We start from the raw sequence: 25,330 nt of genomic DNA on the forward strand, positions 1-25,330 counted from the left end.
GACACTGATTGTGGCTCTGAGGTCACTGGGTCACCAACACCAGCTGTCTTGTCTCCTACAGAACTAACTTACGGTTAAGAGAAGAGCTGAAGACAGAGAAGAAGCCTGGATTTTGGGACAATTTGGTTTTAAAACAGAACATACAGTCTAAGAAACCAGATGAGATTGAAGGTTGGGAGCCTCCAAAACTCGCTCTTGAAGATGTGACAGCCGATCCCCCAGGGGATGCGGCGAGCGGCCGTCCTCCTCGGCCAGGCTGGGAGGAGGACAGCAAGAGCTGTAGCAAGTACAGCAGCCTGGCGAGCTCAGGGAACAGCTCCCGCTGGAGCCTGCGGTCGGCGGGGAAGCTGGTGGGCATCAGACGGCACAGCAGAGGCCACCTGACGGACAACTGGGAAGAGCTGGAGTGACACGCACAGACCCCGTGTCCCCAGACCCCCGGCATCACCCCCGTGTCTTCTTTCTGTCTGTCTCTGTGCAGGGTCTGAGGTTGCTGTGTCGTGCCGTGTATGTCTGTATGTCTGCCAGTCCCCTGGTCTTCCCCGTGTGCCCACGTCTGTTCACCTCCGTGGGCCGATGGGAGAGCCTCAGCAGGTAGCGGCCTCGCTGGGAAGTCTGCAGACGCGGGTGTGCGCGTCTGTGTGTGCCGTCCTTCCCCGGGCTCCCCATCCCCCACCGGGATCCCTGTCTCCTGCATGTGGTGTCCGTGTGCGCCTGTGACACTCGCCCGTAGCTGCTGTGCGGGGTGCTCCTGTGTTGCCAGAAGCTTGACCTCCAGCTGTCAACCCGACCTTCCAAAGGTTATGTTACATTGTGTTCACCTGGCAGATTAAACTTTTTTTCATGTTAAATACCAGGGAAGCCGGGGTTACATCTGATCAAGCACGAAACGCCACCTCGGCAGAGCATCTTCATCTCTGGCCCTGGGAGGAGTCGTCTCCAGGGCGCACGGTGGACGGGACGGTGGTTCTTCTAGGGTTTAGTCCTACCTGTCCTGACCTTTATGTTCTTCTGAAAACATGTTCTTTGATTGCAGGTTAAGGAAAACCATGAAGTGTGGGTCAGTTTTACTTAATACTCAAAGTTGTTTTTGGAAAATACTAACTTGCTGATGGAGTTAAAACTGTATATAAAATACTGCAAGTGCCTCTTTTCTATAACGTCCAGGTGTTTGGTTTCCAAAGCGAGCAAGCTGCCGCGGCTCCTGCTGGACGCCAAGGAAGGGCAGGCCACGCTCTGGGCTCGGATCTCCTTGGCAGGACGGCCGTGTCCGCAGGCGGCGCCCACGTCCGTCTCAGGCAGTGGTGGTTTGAAAGAGAAGCTGTAGGGGTTTGGGTTAAACACAGAAGCCTCCAGTGACACCGTGCACGCCTCTGGTGGGCAAACGCGGGCCTCCAGTTGCTCCGCGGGCACATCTGTGCTGCTCAGCCAGCGCGGGCCCTTGGCGGGACTCCCAGTGGTAATGGCGTCAGTCTGTCCTCCGTCCATCTGTCCATACATCTTTTTTTAATAGAACAAGTAGCTTACTTGACTGAGTTTTTAATGGGGGGCATGTTTTAAGTGGCATTAAATTAATCCGTTTTGTTAGAACCTTGAGATGCCGGAGGCTGTGTTTTGTGATGCTGGTGGTGGTTAACAAGCTGGAAAGCCTTGTCTCCTCAGGGAAGGGGTTCAGTAGGTAGCCTGTGGCCCGCTGCCGCTGGAGGCGCAGGGGAGGAAACCCCAGGTCCGGGACTCTGGGGCGTGGGCCGAGCAGAGTCTGGACCCCGAGACCCGCCGCACGTTGCCACACTCACGTGTGGGGACGCTAAGTGCCTGTAACTCACCTCCGTGCGAATCTGTGACGCAAGGCTGGCGACACTCCTTCCTAATATCGTCTCTCAAAACCTGAAGACAAAGCCAGATCGGAGTTGGAATATGCACTGTAAATCACATTTTTCTTATCTACCAAGATTAATGTCAAAATAAGCTTTTTCTTCTGTTGAATCTGATTAAATGAATATAAGTATGTTTGTGGTTTTTAATGTATTTATTGATGTGCTTTGGGAGAAAAGTATTTTTTCTTGATAGAATTTACCAAAGCAACGCTGTGCTGTTCACAGGTCAATGAGAACGGGGTTTTTGTCTGATTCTGTGAACACACGACTTCACTGTGCAAAGGGCGAGTGGTCCGTGTGCCTCCTACTGTGCTCACTTCGTAAAGGACAGTGACTGGCTTCGAAGGAGGTAGAATTCATTCTCAGTGCTGAGGTCTTAAAAAAAAAATAAAAGTATTGTTCATTTCCTCTTTTGTTATTAGTTTGCATGGTTATTGGCATCCACTTTGGGGTGAATGCTTCCGGGGTCTTTTGTCACTCAACGCTGATGGCACTTTTCTTGATCCCTCAAACCTCATTTTAAAATGCAAACAACACATGTAGACTTTTTCATAAATAAATGGCCAATTTCAACATAAGTTTTCAAGACATATCTTTTGCATGTTTGACCTGCCTGCTTTGTCCGCCTGTCCGTCCGTCCGTCCATGAGGAACCAGGGGATGCCTGCGCTAAGGGCGGTTTTACAGTTGGGGACTTAAGAGACTCAGGGGCACAGGGGAGCTTTCCCTTCAGCCCCGGCTAAGAAACCGCGAGCATCCCGGCAATGGGAGTACTTTCTCTTTCGAGAAGATCACGATCACCATGTCTCAGGAAAGTCTTTGAGGAACAGTGACCTGCTCCGAGGAGACAGGCAGGGACCCCAAGAACCTGGGATGCAGGGCCAGTGGGGCTCTGCGGGAAGGAGGTGTGGGGGGCACCGTGTTCCTCATGTCTTCCCCCAGGGCCTGCTTGCCTTGTCTGGAGGAGAGCTAGTCCGTGTACTATCGGTGAGGAGGCCTGGGGGGGCCCCATGTGGCCCTGCACCATGGGGCGGGGGCTGTGGGTGGCCAGGGAGCTTTCTCCCAAGTTACTTCCAGCCACTTACCGGTATTCTGGTTCTTATGCTGATTCCTCAGTGGGTAGTTCTTTGCCGGAACAAAAGAGCAGCACGCAGGGCTCTATTCAGGAAGCTCGCCCCTACACCCCACTTGTCGGGTCCAGTGGACATTGGTTCGCTGGAGCTGCACCCTCCTGGAGGATCCCAGAGGATCCGCTCAGCCTTGCCATAGTATCCCAAGAACAAGGGGATTCATAGAAACAGGGCCGAGGGTGGTCTGTGTCCGGTAGCATCTTCCAGCAAGCCTTCCCACTCAGGCTCCCATTTGCCACCACAAGCTCTGGAGGGTCACAGGATCTCTGCTCCCCAACGTCAGTTCTTGGGGTGCTTGTGATTTGTTGTGTGTGGGTGCCTCCCACACAGTGGTGGACAGTCGCCCCTCATGAACACACTCCCAGACCCCAGCCGAGCCCTGCAGACACTGCTTGCTCCTTGCACGCACCCGTAACAGTAATTTAGGATCTACACACAGTGGTGGATGAACAGCCAGGCCGCAGTGGACGTCCTGGGAATGCGTCCTTCTCAGCTACCCCACCGTCCTGAGCTCAGCCTTCGTTCTGTGAGGACAGGAGAGGACACGGTGCTGTGAGAGACGAAAGGAGGGGTGACAGGCCTCAGGCCGCTAGTGGCCCTCTGGTGCCATGGCAGGAGGAGGCGCCCCAATGGTGTCAGGGGCTGGAAGTGTTGCCGCAGAGGCCGTGAGCCTTGGGTGACCGTAGGGCCGGCTTTAACGTGGACGCCCAGCGAGGCTCCCCTGAGTAACTCCTCAGGCGGCCGCGCAGCAGCAGATTTCAGGAGCACCCACGCTGCGTGCTGGGCATCTGATTCCTCCTCTGCAGGGGCCTCTGGCAGGCCTTGCAGTCCCTCGGGGCGTCCCCCACTTGGTCATCCGGCACTTGCGGCTCCCTCTCCGTCGCTCTGGTTGGCCGGGGGAGCCCTGACAACCAATCCCACTTCACTCCCTGCGTCCCCTGGGGCACACAGTCTGGTTCGTTCCCGCTGTGGCCCAGATGCGCACGGGGGGCAGCGGTGGCGGCAACAAGGACTTCTGGCAGCAGGTGCAGATGAGGGTCTGCCCCGTGGGCTGATGGAGCACGTCACAACGCTGGTGGCCGTGACGAAGCTAGCTCCCCCCGTCGAGGGCTCAAAGCAAAGAGGCTGCATTTGGAGGTAAAAATGCAGGCTGGCCAGGGGCTTCTTCTGTTAACAGGACTCTAAAGTCAAACCCTTCCTCTTCCAAATGTCTGTATTTTTGAGGTGAAGCGTTGGTGGCGCCTGTGCATCGCTGAGATGGTGGCACGTGGTCTCTGGCTTCGTTCCTGGACGGTGGCCCTGGAGCCTCCCGAGCACCGCCCTCCTCTCAGTGGAGGGCTTGCCTGGCAGGGTATCTGCGCCCCAGCCACAGTCAGGGGTGCTCGGGGCCCTCCCGTGACGGGCCCCCACCGTCCCGCGGTCAGGCACGGCAGCAGAGCCAGCGCCACGTCCCCGTTCCTCCTCCACTGCCTCACGGACGCAAGGCTGCTCGTCGGTCAATTTTGGCAACTTCCACCCATGGCTCTTCCCTCTTCACGAACGAAGGAAGCACATTCTGGGACGAGCAGCCTGATTGTGACTAACTCAGTAGCCGGCTGGGCTATTTCAAAATGTAGGTACATTTATTTAAGCATTTAAAAGTAGACTACAAGCGTCAGGACGTCCCAACCCTACATGCTATCAGCACGCACTTCGAAAAATGAGGACATTCCCCTGAATCACTACTGTTTCACCAGCACAACCAACAGAATTACTGCTTCCCTATAACCGTACGTACGCAGATTTTTCCAGTTGGCTGGAAAATGTCTCTTTAGCTCCTTTAACTTTTTCCTCAAAACCAGGATGTGGTGCATGAATTGAGTCTGGTGCCATCTACACGGCATAAATGTTAAATACGGCAAGTGACGGGTTAGGTGTCCCCACAGCAGTGGAGGAGGGGCTGAAGGCCGGTCGGCCCCGCCGGTGCCTTGGGAGGTGTGCTGCTCGCCGTCACAGCTCCCCGGGGTGGTCGCCAGCATGGGGCCGCACGCCATACGTTTCTCTACTGCCCGTGGCTTCCTACAGGGACCGCACACCCCAGCTCGCTGCCTGGTGTCAGCCAGCCTGCCCCCCGAGGTTCCGGTCACACTGCGAGACCCTTACAGCCTCTGCCTCCTGGTCCACAATCTCTCCTGTGTGCTCTGGCAGCAGCTTCACTGTCACTTTGAGTGGAAAAATGTATGTAGTTAGAAATTAATGTCTTTGCATGGTTTTCCAGAATTGCAGGTGAGTTACTGTCATTGAGTATAAAGGTTGGGTAGGGTGGTGGCTTTCCAAACAAATGATTATTATTGATCTATTTGGGATTACTTTTATTGACTGTAATTTCCTTTACTAAATCAAAATGAGTGTTGGGGTTTTAGGAAAATATGGGATTTTAAAAAGTGCAAAGTTTAGATAAAGCTGAACAAGTCTGGAAGCAAATAGCATGATGGGAAACACCATTCACTCACTGGAGTTTTAAGAATGAGGTTTCTTTTTTTCCTTTGGAGACTGGAATTTCAAAAGTCTCCTCCCTGGAGACTTCAGAACTGTTTCAGGAGGCAAGCTGGAGACACCACAAGTTTCTTAAAAGCTCAACACGGAGAAGCAGTGCTCAAGAAAGCCAGCTTTCCTGAGGAACCCGTGAGGAGAGCTTGTCTCGTAGGAGACACATGACTCCAGGCACTTGAGGAGGGCATCATGTCCTCACAGTTCTGTTACGTTTGGGAGTTTAGGGGTCTTCAAAAATAATATAAAATACTGGGAAATTTTATCTAAATATGAATAATTCCCTCGAGTAGAATCATGGGCGGCATTTTAAATTTTCTATGTTGGCTTTTTAAGAAAGATTTTTTGCAATTAACATATATTACTTTTGCACTTAAAACAGGTAATAGGTACTTTAAAAAGTAAAATCTCAAACATAGAAAAGAAAATTACAAGTAATGAGTTGGCAAAACTACAGCCTGCTAGCCAAGTTTGGGCCACCACATGTTTTTGCATGGCCCACAAGAATTACTTTAACAGTTTTAAATGTTGAAAAAACTTAAAAGACTCGTATCTCATGACACATGGGAAGTGTATGAAATCCACATCTCTTGTGTCCATAAAGTTTGACACGGCACACTGACTCGTGGACAGGCTGCTTGCATTACGGTGTTGTAACTGAGCAAGTGTAAGAGGGAGCATGTGGCCCACAAAGCCCAATATATTTACAGAACAAGTTTGCTGAGCCCTTGGTATAAACTCCTGTGTGTACCCATCCTTCTGGCCTGAGTGATGATCCAATTTTGTTTTATCTCAGTACTCCTGACTGAGCAATGATGTTAAAGTCAATCCCAGGGATGCATGGGTGGCTCAGTGGTTAAGCGTCTGCCTTTGGCTAAGAGCACGATCCTGGAGTCCTGGGATCGAGTCCCACATTGGTCTTCTTGCAGGGACTCTGCTTCTCTCTCTGCCTGTGTCTCCCTCTGCCTCTCTGTGTGTGTCGCTCATGAATAAATAAATAAAATCTTAAAAAAAAAGTCAATCCTAGACGTCCTATAATTTCATCATCTTCATGTTGTTTAAATAAAAACCAGTTGAGAATCCATCAAGAAGATATAACTAATTATAAAAATACCTGCAGCCAACAGTGACAGAATTGTGGGAGGAAGCAGGCAGCTCTAGGATAACAGTAGAGATAGTCAATCCTCTACTGGAGAGGATAAAACCCACCGAGCGAAAATTTATTACACACATTAATAGAATGAGGGGAAGAACATAGCCATTTCCATTGATGCAGAAAAAGCATTTGGTTAAAAAAAAAAATAACTGATCCAGAATAGAAGAAATTTGCCTTGACTTACTAAGGAATGGATAAAAAGACCTTACACTTACTGAATGAGACTCTCATTCAGTCTGAATGTCCACTCTCACCACTCCTATTACACATCATACTCAGTTTTTGCCACAGCAGTTAGACAAGAAAAAGAAAAGGCATCTCAACAGTAAAGAAGTCATATTATCTGTTTATAGATGGTATGATCTTATTTGTAGGAAACCCTAAAGATTCTACCAAAACAATTCCAAGAAAACCAAAAACCACCATCATAAATGGAACAGACAAGCTCAGGCAAGTTGCAGGATACAAAAATCAATATAAAAACAACAGTTGCATTTCTTTACGTGAACAATGAGAAATTGCAAAAGAAAATGAAGAAAATCCCATTTATAACAGCAACAAAGAATAAAATACGTAGGAATAAACTCAGTCACAGAGATTAAAGTATTGTACACTAAAAACTATAGCATGTGGCCAGCAAGTAGACACAGATAAACGGAAAGACATCCTGTGCCTATGGGCTGTATGACTTTGTATTATTAAGATGGCAACACCACTCGAGGTTATCTGTAGATTAAATGCATTCATCAAAAGCCCATAGTGGTTTTTGCAGAAATAGAAAAAAATCCTAAAATTTACATGGACTCTCAAGGAATCCCCAAATAGCCAAAACAATCCTGAAAAAGAGCAAAGTTGGAGGACTCACATATCCTCATTTCCAAACTCACTATGAAGCTACAAGAATGAAAAGAGTTTAGTCCTAGCATAAGAACACACAGATAGACACGCAGACCAATGGGAGAACAGAGAGGCTGGAAATAAACCATCACATACACAGTTATGATTTTCGACAAAGGTGCCAACACCATTCAGTGGGGGAAACAGTGTTTTCAACAAATGGTGCTGGGATAACTGGATATCATAAAATGAAGCTGGGCCTTAACTTACACTATACACAAAAATTAACTCCATGGACCAAAGACCTAAACATATAAGCTAAATAAAACTGTAAAAGTCCTGGGGGGAAAAAAAAAAAACAGGGAGAAAGTTTCATGACCTTGGATTTGTCAATGATCTCTTAGATAGGAGTCGAAAAGTTCAGCCACCAACAGGAAAAAGGGAAATGGATTCTATCAAATTAACACTTGCATGCATGAAGGACACAACAGTGAAAGGTGACTTTCAGAATGGGGGGAAAATATCTTCCAGTCTCATACCCGTAAGGAGTTAATCTCTAGACTATACAGAGAACTCACGCAACTCAACAACAAAAACACACAACTTGATTAAAAAATGGGCAGAGGATGTGAATAGACATCTCTCCAAATACAACACAGAGATGGCCATGTGAGAAGGTGCTCCAGACCACTAATCACCAAGGAGATGCAAATCCAAACACCAGGAGACACCACTTCACACCTGTTAGGCTGGTCAATGTATAAAACAACCAATTCCAGAAAATAAGTGTTGGCAAGAATGTGGAGAAACAAGCACTTGTGCACTGTTGGTGGGATATAAAATGGTGCGTCTGTGGAACATAGTATACTAGTTCCTCAAAATTCGATTAGCATGGAATTACCATCTGGCTCACCAATTCTGCTTATGTGTAATGCAATGAAGAAGTGAAAGTAGAGTCTTGAAGAGATACGTGCGCACCCAAGTTCATAGCAGTCAACAGCTGGAAGCCCACCCAATGTCTATTCACAGCTGAACAAATCAAAACATGGTCTATCCATGCAACAGAACATTATTCAGCCCTAAAGAGTCATGAAATCCTGAGACAGGCCACAGCATGGATGGACCCTGTGAACATTATTTTAAGTGAAACAAGCTGGTCACAAAAGGACAAGTATCATGATTCCACGTATATTCTGCATCCAGGGTAATCCAATCCATTGAGACAGTAGATGGTAAGGGGACTGGATAGGCGCCCAGGGCAGGCAGGTCCTAATGGCCTTCCTGGTGCCTGTGCCCAGCCCTTGGGCATTTCACTGGGCAGCGTCTGGTGCTGCACAAGGTAGGAATGAAGGGCGGAGGGTGGGGTCATGCATGCATCTGCACACAGTTCATGAAGGAAGTAACGTTACATCTCATAAACACGAGAGCTTCTGCCTCTTGAGACTGGTTTTCAGAGGGCAACACTCCTTCCTGCTGGTAGTTATGGAGCCAAGCAGCAGAGTCCATGTCATGACCATTTATCTTAGGGTGGCCTTAGCCTCTGAAAGAGAAAGGATTTTCCAAGAACGAGACCACTCCTTAGTAACCATGACTCATGTGGAATCAGAATTAACACCAATCCTTCACAAACTCTTCCCCCAAAACAGCAGGACCACCTCCGAGGCAAGCTCATCTAAGTCTGCCAAGACGTCTTCACCCTGACACCAAAACAAGATGAAGGCAGCACCAGAAAGCGCAGACTAATGTCTCCTTAAAGACAGCCTCAGGGGATCCCTGGGTGGCTCAGTGGTTTAGCGCCTGCCTTTGGCCCAGAGCGTGATCCTGGAGTCCCGGGATCGAGTCCCACGTTGGGCTCCCTGCATGGAGCCTGCTTCTCCCTCTGCCTGTGTCTCTGCCTCTCTCTCTGTCTCTCTCATGAATAAATAAATAAAATCTTAAAAAAAAAAAAAAGACAGCCTCAGGATGACAACAGCAAATCAAAACCAACAACTGTACAAAGTGGCATTTGAGGCCAGAATGCAAGGATGGTTCAATGTACAAAAATCAACCGTGGGGCACCGGGCTAGCTCAGTCAGCAAAGTGTGTGACTCTTCATGTCAGGGCTGTGAGTTTGAGCCCCATTTTGGGTGTGGAGATAACTTAAAAATAAAATCTTAAAGAAACAACAATCAACCAATGTGATTCACCACAGAAGCAAGATAAAGAATGAAGCCACACAATCTCAATAGATGAAAAAAAAGAAAAAAAAACTTGATGAAATCGAATACTCTTTCATGATTAAAAAAATCCTCAAAAAAAGTAGGACTGGAAGGTTTAGCCCCGACCAGATAAAGGAATCTACAAAAACCACACAGTCAACCTCACAGAGAGAAAAGACAAAGCCTTCCCTGACATCTGCTTCTGCTGTAAGCTCGGCACTGCAGGTTCCAGCCTGGGCAATCAGCGCGCTACACACAAGCTGCTGGTAACCACTCACGAGGAACTCACACAACTACCACTACATTGAGTTTGTCAAGGAGCCCAACAAACTCATAAGCACAAAACACAGAAGCATTTTATGTGGGTGTTTGTATGGGATTCTAAGGGCGGTATTTATGGCACAAGTTGTATGCAGTCAGATCCTTAAACGTTGTCCTAAAGCAGACCTGCTTCTCAGTACAGACACCTGAGCAGTCAACTGTGGTACGTGGTGAGCTGTCACAAAGGCCACCTCAGTCCTCGTGTCCATGGTCCAGGTAAGAAACATCTTTTTGTGCCTGGAAAGGGGCAAGAGGAAGCTGTGTCTGGATGGACTTCCTGGCTGGCAGTGCCTATTGGGGCCAAAGGGGTGAGTGTCCCATGTTGAGGATAACCCAACACCTCGGCTGGGTCCTTTTAGGGGCTGAAGGCACGTGAGACAGGTTCTTTGACTCTCCCTGTTCTGACCTCTGGGAGGTCCCCCAACAGACCCGTATTCACAAACACCATTCCAGTGTGTGATTTCATGACAATTCTGCACCTCACCCTGTCTGCAGGTGCCTGACAGCCACCATGATGCTGAAAAGCCACCACCGCCCCCAGCCCAACCTCACATGCACATCTGGGCCTCGCACACCTGGGCCTCCCGTGCACTGCAGGATGTCCTGCCACATCCGCTGCCTGCGGCGCCGAGATACCAGGGCACAATGGCAGTGCTCATGAGAGCTCAAGCTTCAATGTCCTCTTAAGAAAAAATTAATATAACAAACCGAAAACAGGCAAAGAACACATATTAGGTAACTTAACAAAAAAAGAAAAAAAAACAGTTGGTAACACACCTTATCCTTCACTTAGAATAACAGCGCAGGAGAGAGGATGCCTCCTCAGACTGTGTGGCACATCAGGTTCTACTCCTCATCCGTCTCAAGGACACAGGCAGCTGCAAACAGGCTCTTGACAGGCTGCTCATCAGTTACTCTGGTTAACGATCAGCAGCATCCTGCTGGCCATGAGGGTAAGCAGCCAATAAAACCCACGTTTTCAAAAATGCTTTTGAAAAAATGGCTGGTTGTAAAAGGAAAAGAGATGAACAGGATGCCAAAGGCAACAGGACAAGCTCCTCCTGGCCCCACAGAGGCCCTGGGCTCCACACCGCGTCCAGAGGGAAGTGGTCATCAGGCGGGAAGCACTTCGCTGGCCCTCGGCACCAGTTCAACACAGACGGTGATAGTGAAAATCCAGAATTTTTATTTACAGATATGCAAAACTGCAAACCATTTTAATACACTTAGAAAAAAACTGAAGGAGGATGGGCTCACACTGCTCTCCCACGGCCGCTGGGAGGGGAACGGTGCTTGTGGCAGAACAGTGATGATGGGTGACTGTATATATTCTCTCATACACCTTTATTTTCAAAATTATCTAAAATAGACATGCATTATTTTAAAAATAGGTTTAAATCAATGATATCAAAACCACTGACACTACTTTTTCAGTAAGATGCAAAATGGATGAAGTCAGATGAGCAGATAAACAGGATTTATTACTTTGTCCGTGATAGTGACATGGAGGCTGCACCGGCTGCCGTGCCATCCACAGCTGTTGGCCACAGCCCACGTGCACAGTTCACAGCCTAACCACTGAGTGCAAGGCTCCACCTGCTGCCCAGGTCCACTCCACATCCGAACAGGACTCACTTGGACAAAACCAATGCACTTAAAATACATATTAAGAAAAATAAATATTCTGCAGCCCATATTTACAAGGATCAATTGTTCCGTCCCCTGCCCCTCATTACTACAAAATCAGGAAACTATGATGTGACATTGAGAAGCACAGTATTAGCTGTAAGTGTCAGTCCCACACAGAATGTGGTGCTAAGAATCCAGAATCTTACTGAACTATATTTATAAATACACAATGTTGCAAACCTTAGTGAACTTAAATGAAGAGGATTTTTAGAAAGTAGAAATGATTTTGCTTGGGTTCCCCAATTGCTTTTCAAAAAACCCCACACCACAGCCCTGCCACGTCCACATGGGGAGGGGCGCAGCGTTCTCCGTGTTGGCGTCCCCCTGGCTCACTGGCTGCAGCGCAGCAATGGCGAGACGGCAGCAGGCGGGGCGCCTTCAGAACTTGAACAGGTCAATGAAGTGCTGCGGAGACACGGGCATGAAGCAGCTGTCAGGGTCGGCGGCGGTGCAGGGGTGCCCCGAGTCCTGCGGGAGGAGGGAGAGGTGTCACCACAGGGCGGCTGCCAGCAGGCAGTCCTGACGCACCCAGGTCCCACCACGACGACGCATGGAGGACACACAGCAGCAGTGTTACAAAGACAAAGGCAGCCATGGGGGTTGTCCGCAGACAGGTGGCCCCAAAGCTCCCTTTCTGCACTGTCCCTCTGGTTCCCGCCTGGTCCCTGGACGCCCGCCCCAACAGCTGGGCGCCCCCAGGGAGCTTGCACTCAGCTGGAAACCAGGGTCCTATTTATCAGGAGAAATGACTAACGGAATAGGCGTGCTGCAAGGCTGACAAAGAACACAGGCCGGAGGGAGCTGGGGGCCACGCCGCATCGGCCCACGAGGCGCTGACATGTGCACCGCGGCTGAAATCTCACAGACACATCTACCACGCCCCCTAAGGCCGGGCCTGCCCCTCAAGCCCTGGCCCACGGGACATCCCGTGAGCTGCTCGGGTGGGTGGTTCCCGCGGCAGGCTGCACACGTGCCGAGAGCCCCGGCCGGCGGGGGAGCATGCAGGGGACGCGACTCGAGGCCTGGTCTAGGAGGTACCTTGAACAACAAAGCAAGGCGGCAGTCCTTTGAGGTCGTGGAGAAAGAACCGGGAGGAGTGCAGGGAGGGGAGAGAAAGGAAAACCAATGTTAGAGAGAGCAGGCTGCTCGCAGCATCCAGTGTGATGACGACGATCCACGTGTGGGTGAAACCGGCTGGTAATGGAGCTGGGCCGTGAGCACACGCAGAAGACGGCATGGCCCCACCCCCCCCGCCCATCCATCCTGAAGAGGGCCCTGAGACAGGGAGGAGTACTGACCGGATTCCTCAGAACTTCACACAACACACGCAAAGTGAGGCTGATGTCCCCACAGTTTGTACGGAAAACATTTCTAACACATCTTGGAAAGTCATTTATTCTCTCCCTCACATCCCAGCATCTGCTTTGCCACGTGCCCAGGAGTCACGCAGCCACTCTCCACCTTACTTTCCTTTCTGCTTATTTGTGCTTTGTCAACGCTGTGTCTGCGCCAGCCTGCCGCCTCTGCCACCCCTGCCCGCCACCCGCTGGGGTCAAGATGAGTGGGACCCCGCCCGCCTGCTGCGAGCTGTCCTCACTACAGAGACCAGGGTGGGCCACTGGTGTATCCTGTGGGCACAGCACTCAAGCAGGTGCAGGAACCTGCTCCAACACGTGGGCTCTGCTGCTCATTGCAGATCTGCTGAGACGGATCTTGATCCTACCGGGAACCCCAGACCAGCAGCGTCAATACCAGCTGCTGCACGTACTTTGGTGGCAAATGCACCAAGACAAAGAGACACAACACAGTCTTGACCCCGAGTCCTGGCCTCTAACTGGCTTCCTTCTGTCCAGTCCCCAGCCCACCCCACTGGAGTTTCAGGTAGTTGAGAAGAACAGAAATCCAGCTGCAGAGCAGGCAGGAGAAGGAACAGAGCCGCCGTGGAACCACAGAGGAAGGGTGCCTTCTCAGGGGCCTGTGAGGCCCAGACCAGATCCCACTCGGGTACGGACTCCAACAGCACGGTGAGGTCCTCATGGTGGGTGTGCATTGGTGCCAGAGGTACTCCCGGAGGAGGAACCACATTGAGTGGGTCAGCCTGGTCCCATCAGGTGACACGCCCACCCCCCACTCCTCTATGTCCGCAACCACCTGCTGTGTGTGATGTGCACACCACCCCCTCCCGTGGTGGGGCCTGCACCCTGGGACTGGAGACACGGGCCCCCTCGCACTGGCCAGTAGCCCCACTCCCCGACTGATGGGCTCGAGGACTCACTCGTCAGACCCAGTCAGGAACAGGCCTGCTCCCCGATGCTCTGCCCTCAAGGAACCGTGTTCTACAAAACAACTACAACTGTAAAACATGGAACACGTACTGTCTTTTTAATTCCGAGATGAGAGTCATACTAAAACAGATATCAGGGACTGAGAAATAAACCCTCATGGCGCTCGTGCACAGGGCGTAGGAGAGGTGCGGCTGCTTCCCTTCCCTGTAGTTAGTAAGCCTCCACTGAAGTAGCACAGGAATCATGCTCCACACCACTGCACGCTCTATCTACACGTGCTCTGAGGCAAGAAAATCTCAAGTGCTCGTCTCTGTTCCAACAATCTAGAGCTTGCCATGCGATCCATGTAACAAGTTACAGGTAAACATAGAGCAAAAAATAAGCAGGGATGGTGTGACCAGAAGTCAATGGCCATCCCCCCAGGAGCACCGGGGGGGGGGGGGGCACACCCATGCAGGATGTGCACACGGATCACACTCGCCTCCGAACGAGCTGGGTCATCTCACAACATAAACGTGCTCATGGTCAAGGAGACTGTGACATGAGCTCTCCTCCCGACCGTGAACAGACCAAGCCCGGGTCTGTGTAAGAGGAGGTCGCAGGGTGAAGGGTATCCAGTGCCCCGGGTATTCCGACTACAAGTGTGAGTCAGGAGACTCTGGTTCAGCTTTGATCAAACAAGGAAACCCCGTGTCTCTCTGAAAGGCTGTCACCTCCATGTGGCAGGGGCTTGGCATGGAGGGGAGTCACAAGGAGATGCCAGCAGAAGGGTCACTGGGGGCACAGGGCCCCGGACTGGACGCCAAGCCTGGGGCACCCGCTAAGGAGCATTAGGTTTGTAAAGCACAGGGAGACATCAGCCCGTTTTTCTCAGGCTCAGGGCTGGCATGGCGCCCAGAACCACTGACAGGAACCCGGCACTGACCCAGGACCAGGTGCCAGGCACCCCACTTCCCCTGGGGACACACGTCTTACCAGCAAACATCTACCAGAGGCAGAAACACACACTTCGCTTCCCAATGTTTCCGACTCAAACCACAAGCTGTGTTTTACTTCCGTCAATCTATTACCCAGCCCCAATATTTGGTGTCTTAAATCCCATTTTCTCATTACAATTTCCCATTTTTTTCTACCATGACACCTAAAATAGACGCAAAGAATCTGCCTCCCCAACACTGAACCGTCCGAGATGGTTACCTTCCAGAAGAGGATGCTGCAGTGCCGGCAGAAATGCAGGGTGTCCCCGTACTGCTCCCTGGGCGGGTAGTGCTTCTGTAGGGCAAAGTACATCAGCTTCCACTCCACGTGGCCCTTCTCTGAAAGGATCAGATGTCTACAAAACTGACAGACAAAATTCCGTTGAGAACCAGCAGATGGTTTCACAACATGTCAGGGACAACACGACGTGGTGCGTGGAACATCCAGTTCTGTGAACTCAAACGCCCACGGACCAAATCAGTGAGGAACTAACCACATGAACCACGGCGTGTGTACGGTGGGACAGCACGTGGCAGCTGTGAGCACTCTGGTCTGGACTTGCCCACAATCTCTAGTAAGGTAAAATTATGTCACACACGCAAGGTATCTAAGAGCCTGTACCTAGAACACAGGAGGAACACTCGCATCTCTGTAAGAAGGAGACAACCCGACTGTTAACAGGGCAGGGGACCTGGTGCAGAGGTGGCTGGGGTGCCACTCTCCATCACCAAGGATGCAGAATGAGGTGCACGCCCACTAGGCCAGCTGCAATAGAAAACCCAGTTAACCATGAGCCCTGACTGGTGAGGGTGCAGAGACGCCGGAAGCCGCGTGCACGGCGGCCGGCAAGGTGCAGTGGTGCAGCTGCTAGGGGCAACAGCATAGCAGCTCCTCCAAACTTTGACACCTGCCAGCATTTCCACTCCTAGCTGTGCACCCAAGAGAAATGAACACAAACGTCCACACAAAAACGTGTATGTCCTCACAGTTGTAGGATCCACCAAACCCACAAGGTGGAAAGAACACAGACGTCCACCAGCAGGGCAATGGCCAGTGGAAATGGGGTCCGTGCACAGAGCAGATGCTGAGCAGCTGTGGAGCGGAGGGTGGCACTGCAGGCCATGGCCGGGGGGCAACAGACGGCCAGCAGCATGGTAGCACTTAGAGGGACGGTTCTCCAGACCAGGGAACTGTGCCAGGCTGGGGGCAGGTGCGGGGCCATGTAGGGCGACCGTTTGTTCCTGAGGAGATGGGGCACCATGTGAAGAGGGTAGAACATGGGGGAAGGATTTCAGCCTTGGGAAGTGCACCCACGGCCAGAGGCACGTTGTGTGTCTGTGGAGAAGCCCGAAGGGGCTCCTGGGGCCGTGCTGAGGGAGGAGGGCCCCAGGGGTTCAAACATCACCCAGCTCCTCCTGATGGCAGCCCTGAGGAGCAGGCCCCCGTTTACAACTAAAGACTGTCACCTGCACACCTACATGCCCCTCACATGGGCTCTGAGGGCCGGTTATGCCCTTCCCACGGAGCAGAGGCACAGGCTCCTGTCTCTAACAGAACCAGAAAAGAGGACAGGTTGACAAAGGAGCAAACACAGCTTCAGGCCCAGCTCCGAGGACGTGCCTGTCCTCAAGTACCGTGAAGAGAAGACTCCCATCTATGGGCTCACTTCCCAGCCTGTCCCCCGCCAGCCCCACATCATGCCACAGCTCCTGTGGGGATGCCCGGCAGCCACTGTTCCCAGGGTGACCTCATGCCCCTTGGCCACTCTGTGGGCAGGTGTGCTCCCTCCCACCCTGCTGTCAAGTCGTTCCCAACGTACTTGTCTTCCTTCAGCATCTCCCTGTCACTCACTGAGCCCTGACACACAACCTTTTTGACACTGTTTTTATACACAGCATGTGCAGGCCAGGGTCACCTGTGGGCACCGACCGCTCACGATAAGCATCGACAGGAAATGCTGGTGCAGGGTACCCGGGTTATTTAAGGACATGCATGGACTCAAAAATGGCCGGTGGACCTTCTCCAGTTCCCACCCTGGAAAAACAGCAAGGCGTGACTTGGAGCAGCCACTCAGATGTATCCCAGCCCAGCAGACCCGCATCCTCCAGCATCCCCACCAGCACCGTGAAGCCAGCACCCAAGGCAAGCCTGACCTGCCTCCTCCATCCTGGAGAACCTTCTTCTCCTGGCTTCTCCCATCCCCCCCTCCAAACATTTCAACACCACCATCTCCTATGCAGAGGTTACAAGTTAATACTTCTTCCCACCTCAAGTTTATCCTGACTTGTTTCTACTCCAACAAATCTACCTCAGTTTTCTCCAGGGTCCCCGCAGGCTCCCGATAGCTAAACCCCAAGGACTTTTGCTGAGCTGATGGTTCAGGACCCCTGGCAGCATTTCTGGGCTCTCAGGGGCCTGTGCCCCTTCCACTCCTGAACTCAGCTGCTGGAGCCACCTTCCTCATCCAGCTGAAGAGCGATCCCTGCCCGCTGTCCTCTGGACACCTCACAACAGCTCACCCACCTCCTCGTCTAGTTCCCCGGGGCGAGAGCTACTGAGACTTGCTACACCAGCCAACCTCAGTGCCCTGGCTTCTTCTCTGGCCACCCCCCTCCTCCTGGAGGGGGGTGATGTCTTGGATTCCATACTCTGCTCCCAGCTCTTCTGTGGCTCTTCTAAGCCTGCTGGGAAAACCCCAGGACCTGGTATGGCCACTGCACCCCCATCCACAAGACTCTGAGGGCTACAGACAGTTTGCTCTGCTCTGTACCAAGGCAACCTCCATTTACTCAGACACCCCCACCCACCCCCATTCCACCAAGAGTGACAGCCTCCCCTGGGCCATGCATCCACAGTTCTGTCCTCCTACCCTTCTGTCCCAGCTGCACCCAAACCCGTCTCTGACAGGATGTGCTGCATCAGGCTCCTCAACCTGTGCCCTGCTGCCCTGCGCAGAGCAGATGCCCCACACGTGCGTGTGACTCTCACAGAGCCCCGCAGGAGGAGTAAGCACCCTGGAACGCCCAGCGGGCCGCACACAAATATGCTTCAGGCTAGTCCCCAAAGCTGGGTCTACAGGCGTGGGGCGCGGCCAGGGAGGCTGGGAGAGCCAAATGTGGTCACTAGAAATGGGCGAGGGGCGCATACCAGCCCCCCTCCAAGTGACGCTCTGTTGCGGCCCCAAGGCCACCACACTCACCTGCTGCTCGGCAAAGTGGTACTGACACAGTCTCTTCCACAGCTGCCTATCCTCGCTGAGCACGGACAGCGTTGGGGTCACCTGGCCGAGCGTGACGATGTCCCAGCCGTCGGAGAATCTGTACAAGATGTTGTTGAGCATGTGCAAAGGGAGGTCACTGAGCGTGAGGCCATCATTCACCTGCTGGAAGGGAAGTGGACAGCATCTCACTGCACATGATGCCTGGGAGCATCAGGCTACAAGAGGGCCTAGTGGCCAAGTGCTTCACGACGTGACACCACTAAAGAGTTATGACCAAAGTGTCACCATCCCTCACACTTGGCAGCATGAGTCCTGTGCCCCACACCTGTATCCAGAAACAGCTGGCCACATGGGGACCCTGGAGGATAGGCTGAGGGGAACAGAAGCTAGTCTGTACCCTCAGCTCCTCCAGACCCCCCAAGTGCAGGATTCACTCGTCAGACACGACACCAAGACCAGAAAGAGAGATGGAGGGTATGTGGACAGAGGAGATGAAGCCACTGACCTACCACCAGGGCTCCATCCAGCTGTAAGCATCTGCTGTCATATGGAGAAGCCGCACCCTCCCTCCCACAAGCCTGTACGTGTGTCCCTGAGAAAGGACCTGTGCATCATCCTATTGGGAGGGAGGGGACAAGAGGGACAGGAGGGGAGAGAGGGGAGGGAAAGAATGAGAAAGCAAGGGAAGGGATGGGAGGGGGCGGGATGGGACAGAGGGGCAGGATGCAGACTACAATGTCTCAGCCCCAAGCTGGGCACACACCCCGCCCCCCACCTCTCACCAGGGAAATCTCCCAGCAACAGACGGGGCAAGGTCTCTGATGGAGCATGGCCAAGGTTAGATAAGCCTGCTCGTCCTGAGGACTCGGGGACGCCTGCACACCTGGCCACACCTGAACGCTTCTGACAGGCTGAGTGTCCTTGCCCTCAGTGGTCAGCCCTGAGGACGACTGGCTTCTTCCTGGTTTCCGTTCTCTTTAGCAGTCCTGGCATCTCCACATACAGTGCACTTCCATGGAGAAATCTCTGGGGTGGGGTGCGATGAGGTGATGAAAGACTGGCTGTGCCATCTCTATGTCCTCATCGCTGCCATGTGGCCACCCTGACAGAGAAGTGCTCTCCTGGCACTGTGGGGAGGACGTAGCCCCTCAGCAGTACCCCCAAGACATGTGGGCCTTGGCACTGGCTGCCAGTCTATGGAACAGCCCAGTGCCCGGGATGTCACTTGCTGTGTGATCATGTGTCATTTCAGATCCTGCCATCCCACTGGCACATGCGCCTGCACCCCCGATAGGCTACATGGTGTGAACAAGGGGCTCACACGGAGCATGTGTGGTTACAGGGTCTCGCGGGCTGGTGCACAGCAGAGCGCACACTGAAGAGCACACGTGTGCGTGTTCCCTGGCCAGGTCTTCACACAGTTACAGGAACAACTCAGACTTGCTGCTTTGTGCTTCTTCTTGGAAGAGGAGCTTCTGTGTCACATAGGAGCTCATAAACATCCTGCTGCTAACATCACGAGGCTCATCGGGGTACAGGAGGTGGTAGGAAAAAACCCTGGATGCACGAGGTGTTGAGAGCCTGGTGCTGCAACACCCAGCCCTGTGGTGGCCGCCAACAAGACAGCACAGCAGAAATGCCAGCAGTTTCCTTCGGAACAGCTATGACTGCTCCAATGTGAAGGGGCACAAGCCGTCTGGCTGGACAGTCTGTCAGGGGCCACAGGGCCTTCAACTCAGCCCCCCACTGCCTAGCTAAGCCATTTCTCATCAGGAACCCTGTAATCATGTCACCATGTGTGAAGGAACACAGCTTTGGGAGGTCTTGCTAGCACACCAACCACAGCAATCCCCATTCTCATGGAAGCTCCTCTGTCCTCATGCCAGGCCCTCACGCTACTGTAGCGCATAGGGGACTGAGAACAGAGGACCTGGCGCATAAGGGGCCACTGAGAGCTGTTCCACTTCCTGCTCATCGCTGCCTCAGGGAGTTCTCACCACTTTCCAGCAGACAGTGGTGGCCAGGGGTCTGTCTGCATGGGCTGCACCCGACTCAGGTGCCCAGGACTCATGCACCAAGGCCCCTCACGCAGATGGGCTGGCCTTACCCTCGAACACATGCAGCCCTTGCCATCCCAGTCAGGCTGCTTGGCTCCCAACGTACAGTGACCCCGAACTCAGGTTCCCACCAATTTGGCCACAGCTCTCTTCCCCACAAGGCCTTACGTCCCTGGTTTTGCAGCTGCTACTGGAGCCGCCACACTGGCTCACAGGCCCACACCTGCACTGTGAGGAGTGAGCATGACCATCACCTCCAGCTGGGGCCACAGGGGATAAGGCCACAGGGAAGCCAGCTCTGAGCGTGCAGCCAGGCCCAGGTCAGGGGGTCATCCCCACTGCTGCCTTCCCTGCATGCGTGCTCCATGCTGGTGGGAATGAAAGGAAGACCCTAAAGGAAGCCAGTGCCTTCTTGGTCCAGGAGCTGCAGAGGTGAGGAGGAATGACCCTGCCTCTGCTCCTTCCCCATTGTGACGCGTCCCAGCCCAACTCCGCAGCTTCTCTGCCCTCCTGCCCGTAGTGAACACACACTTCTGTCTAAATGATACACAGCAGCAGCCCCACCTGCAGCTTCTCAGCCACAAGCTCTTGCTCAGGACCCTGACCACAGACCCCTGCTGGCTGCCTGCCCCCAGCTCACTAGCTGCAGTGGCACTGCCACACAGGCTGGCCACATGAGGGACGAGGGGGACCTGGGTGCGTGGCCTGGCCACTTGTATGAGGCTTCCACACCACGTGCGTGTCACAGACAGACCTTCCAATCACAGCCTTCAGCCATGGGGGGACAGGAGGTGTGTGACAGCTCAGGGCACTGCAGGACCACATCCAGACCTACTTCTGTTCAGTCTGCATAGTGCTCACAGACATTGAACGTCGGAGAACTCATGACTTCAGGCCGTAATTAAGGAACCTCTCCTCTTCTGTAAATCTCGGGTTTAGATGGTAAATAGCTGAAAACTAAGGCTTTCCATGATCACTCTTGAAATTATTTGGCTTTGTGTGAGGCCTGGGTGAGCCAGCACCGTACATCTTCCAGGAGGGAAGTCTGGAGACTGAAGAGTGATCTCTTGGGCACTGAGAAATGCGTTCCGTTTATTCTTTATCTTACTGAGTCCCAGAGAGGCACAAATCCCACCTGAGATGCTGACTGGAGTCAACGGTGTTAACACTCCTGCTGAAACTAGCTCTTGGAATAAACCCGACCAGAATGACCTACACAAGTGCACCATCTTCTCCCCCACTGCACTCTGCTGGAGAGCCACACACAACAGTGAAGGACAACAGGGACATGGGCAAGCATGAACCCTGGAGTTGCTGGCAGGGCAAGGCACCCATGACTCATGGGCAGTTGTTTTAGCCCAAAACATCTCATTTTCCTGGAAGGCAAATCAGCGCACTAACTCATTACCTATTCTCCTCTCAGAGGCAACCATCTCTACTGTCTACCCAAAAGCAATCTAAGCTATCCAAGGGCCTTCTGGGCCAAATTCATCTGAAAGCAAAGATTCCAATAAGCCACCAGCACCTTTCACGCATGAGTGTGTCCCTGTACCTTAGTGACCTGCAGGTTCTGCAGCTGCTGCTGCCAGCGGAGGATGGTCTCCAGACGGCAGATCCAGATGTTGATGTTTCCCACCAGCACAGACTTCCCAACCCCCCTGATGAGGATGCAGAGGGTGGAACTCAGGTCCTGGAGGAGGTCTTTGATGAGACGGGGGTTCTGGTGGTCGTCGAGGACTGGAACACACAAGAACACACACAGCACAGATGAATAGAGTGCATGGGCACCCATGGAAGTGGAACAGGGTCCTAACCCCCAATACACACGAACTCAAGGGGCACTGTGTGCAGGGAAGGGAGCCGTCGTAAAGGGATGGACCCCACATCCCACACACTTGTGCTCAGAGTGGAGTCCATTAACAAAGATGAAATTGGGTAGGTGCCAGCACCAGGAGGAGCCAGGGTGCAAGGGGAGGGGGTCAGTGCAGGACCATAGGACCTTCTGGTGCCAGGTGGACAATGTGTTTAATGCAGCCGAACTGTGTGCTTACAAATGGTTAAAATTCAAAAATGTGTATTTTACCACCATAACAATGATCTAATTTCACTGCAACTCCAAACTGGCATCTTTTTTTGAGATACCACAAGTATGATGAAATTTAAAAGAACGTTAAATATTTCCTGGCTGCATCTACAATTTTCACTATAAAATTGGCAGTGTCTGTTTCCCTTTATACTTATCCTGATGAGCTTACACATGTCATCAGCAATTCACCTACATACATTAACTCACTGTGAAACTGAAAGTTCTTTTTACTACTGGCCAGTAAGTGACCAAGATGGACTTAAATTAAGAATAAAGCCACAGGCTCGTCTGATACCTTAGTGACTACGCCATGGCCACAGCCACAGTTATGGGGTCACATGGCTAAGGTAGACAGACCAGCTACCTCAACGAGGTGAAACTTCTCTAAAACCCAGGGATCCTTCACTGTCCTGTGGTAATAGCCCATCCCAACATGACAGCATCACTGGACATCATCGCTGTTGACAGCATACATAGTGAGGAATGAAGAAGAGCCCCATCTCCTCGCACTGCACTTGCTATCAAACACGTGGTCATCATCTTACCCTTCTGAACAATTTTGTCCAAGATGTTGAAGTAATTCTTCTGTGCCACACCACTCAGCGAAGTTAACTGGGATTTGGCAATTAGCTGCAGGAGCTGAGAGGAGAGGAGGTGCGTTACATAATGTGGAAGCAAAAAACCCGCCACCAAGCTGGCTTGTCCCCTCCAGAGACCCCACGCCTGTCACCGAGCTGGCTTGTCCCCTCCAGAGACCCCACGCCTGTCACCAAGCTGGCTTGTCCCCTCCAGAGACCCCACGCCTGTCACAGTCTTTGGTGATCAGTTATTTTTGAGGGTGGGACACAGTTTCGAAGGGCAGACTCCAGATTCATACCTCTGTGAGTTCTCCTGAACACTGTCTTTAAATGTTCCTTAGACCCACCTTTCCCTTTGCTGTCTCCCATGGCATCTGCAGCCGGGGGACCTTCTGTCTCCCCCTTACACTCACCCTCTCTGTGCCCTCCTTCCCATTTGTCACACCCCTGCCTCCTTTGTCACTTACCCTGGTTCCCAGTGTCCACTCCTCTTGGGCCCCTCACCTGCCCCACCAGTGCCTCCTGTGTTCCTAAGGACCCCGGTCTAACTCCCCACACCCCCAATGGGGTCTGACTTCACAGCTCCATTCCTGGACAATTGGAAATACCAGGTGGCGGTGTCACGGACTCCCTGACGCACCTCCCTAGTGGACTCACACCTCTGCTCATACTCTCTCCTGCACCTGTTCTACAGGACCTCCCAAGCTCCTCACCCCAACAATGCTGCGCAGAAAGCTGCTCTCCACAAACAGGATTTGCAGGGAACCCAGAGCCAGGCCTCCACGGCCAAGTGGGAACACACCTGTTCAGAAATGGGGACCATTTCTGCCAATCGCAGCTGCTTTTGGTAGTTACACCTGCCTGAACGTGGGATTCTCCACCCTCCCCTCCTGTTCACCTTGCTGGTTTCTAGAAGGAGAAAAGAAACCCAAGTAGACTGCAGCAGTCCAAAACTAATGTTTTATATAGGAGGATCACATGATGATCTTGGTGGAAATCATCCTGTGATCTCTAATATGCTTCCATAAGTGTCCTCAGCTACAGCGATCACAGACACACAGACTGCAGGGCACAGCCCTCAGGTCCCATCACATCAAACCAGACATGCCTAAGACAGGCCCAGTCCTGCTTCCACTCCTGATCTTATCACCCATGTGTCGCTCCCACTTGCCAGCTTCAAACAGCCTTCAGTGATTTAAAACTTCATAATGTGATCATTTAAAAATCTTCTCAATTTAACATTTAACAAAAAGGGAACATGATTGAAACTCTGTAACACAGAACATGCTAAGCAGCTCTCATGAGCCAGAGGAGAACCATGACCCTGACCCTGGATGCGCCCCTGCAGTCTGGGCTGGTGTCCTAGGACCCTGTCCCTCTGCTCAGAGGCCAACAGGCATCACAATGACATAGACTGCGTTTGAAACAAGCCTCCCATTTGGGGATAGGCTTGGGCAGATAGTTTGTGAGTCAGGGTTCCCACTTCTTGCTTTGTCCCTTCTCTCCCTCTCCTTGGGAATTAACATCCTCAGGCCTTTTGTCTTATTCACAGACTTCTAGAAGTGGCGAAGAAAGGACTGCTATTTCATTTAAATTATATTGTGTCACAATTTACAATTTTACTCTTGTCACAGGACCCCTCGGTGGCTCTGTTGATCATGCAGGTTGTCTCACCGATAACACTGGCAGGCGGACAGTTAAAGCTGGCACTGGTCCCTGTAGACCTGTGACAGGGACATTTCAGGTTTCTGGAGGACATGCTTCTGCTGGCCTGCCCTCTACAGAACAAACGTCTACACTCCCAGTGTTCTCATGCCAGGACATACCCATCTACCACAATCATCAATTTATGCCACATCACTTAAAAATGTCAGAACTACAACATCGAATTTAATTTTATAAGGTCAAAGTGTCAAGTCCGTTAAAGAGCGCTTCTTTTGACTGTAAACTGACATCTCGCAGAATACTGAATGGAACATATGCGTTTCTCAAAATCACAATACTATTCTACTAATATACAATTTTAAACAAAGACACAAATAAAAGTATTTTCCAAAGGTGACAGAACGATAAACAGGAAAGTCAGGAGATTCAACCTCCGAGGCAGAAGTCAGCAGCAGAGATGTCCACAGGTGGTGGCATGTCGACTGACGGACCGTCAGGAGTGTCCTACTTGTCAAGTCACACACTAGATGCGTAAATGCCCATGGTAGTACCATACTGTACTTAACACATTCTGTAGTGAAGTAAAAATTAAGAAAAAACAGAAAGCAGGCATCTCCATGGGGCGTGCATTGTCATTTCTCAGTCCTTCCTCTGTAAAGAATCTCGCTTTTAGGGGAACTCACATATTTTGCTAGTATGCTTTAATCCAACACAGTGTGTGGGGA

At 51.9% G+C, this 25,330-nt stretch overlaps 1 protein-coding gene across 6 annotated transcripts in view; it reads right to left on the bottom strand.

Moving 5' to 3' along the window:
• Positions 1 to 11,216: 11,216 nt before the first annotated feature.
• Positions 11,217 to 25,330, bottom strand: part of FBXO25 (F-box protein 25) — a 56,708-nt gene continuing 42,594 nt past the window's right edge. For 2 of the 6 annotated variants that reach the window (XM_055300677.1, XM_055300678.1), the window contains exons 6-11: positions 22,908 to 23,001; positions 21,829 to 22,013; positions 18,199 to 18,381; positions 15,219 to 15,362; positions 12,775 to 12,801; positions 11,217 to 12,204 (exon numbers count right to left, since the gene is read on the bottom strand). In XM_055300677.1, the coding sequence (XP_055156652.1) occupies positions 12,115 to 12,204; positions 12,775 to 12,801; positions 15,219 to 15,362; positions 18,199 to 18,381; positions 21,829 to 22,013; positions 22,908 to 23,001 (723 nt within the window). In that variant the 3' untranslated portion in view covers positions 11,217 to 12,114. The remainder of the gene's footprint in view (positions 12,205 to 12,774; positions 12,802 to 15,218; positions 15,363 to 18,198; positions 18,382 to 21,828; positions 22,014 to 22,907; positions 23,002 to 25,330) is intronic. The other 4 variants (XM_055300681.1, XM_055300683.1, XM_055300680.1 and 1 more) reach the window with 3 other exon arrangements.

This window comes from Nyctereutes procyonoides, unplaced genomic scaffold (genome assembly GCF_905146905.1).
Source record: "Nyctereutes procyonoides isolate TBG_1078 unplaced genomic scaffold, NYPRO_anot_genome, whole genome shotgun sequence".
Taxonomy (NCBI): Eukaryota; Metazoa; Chordata; class Mammalia; order Carnivora; family Canidae; genus Nyctereutes; species Nyctereutes procyonoides.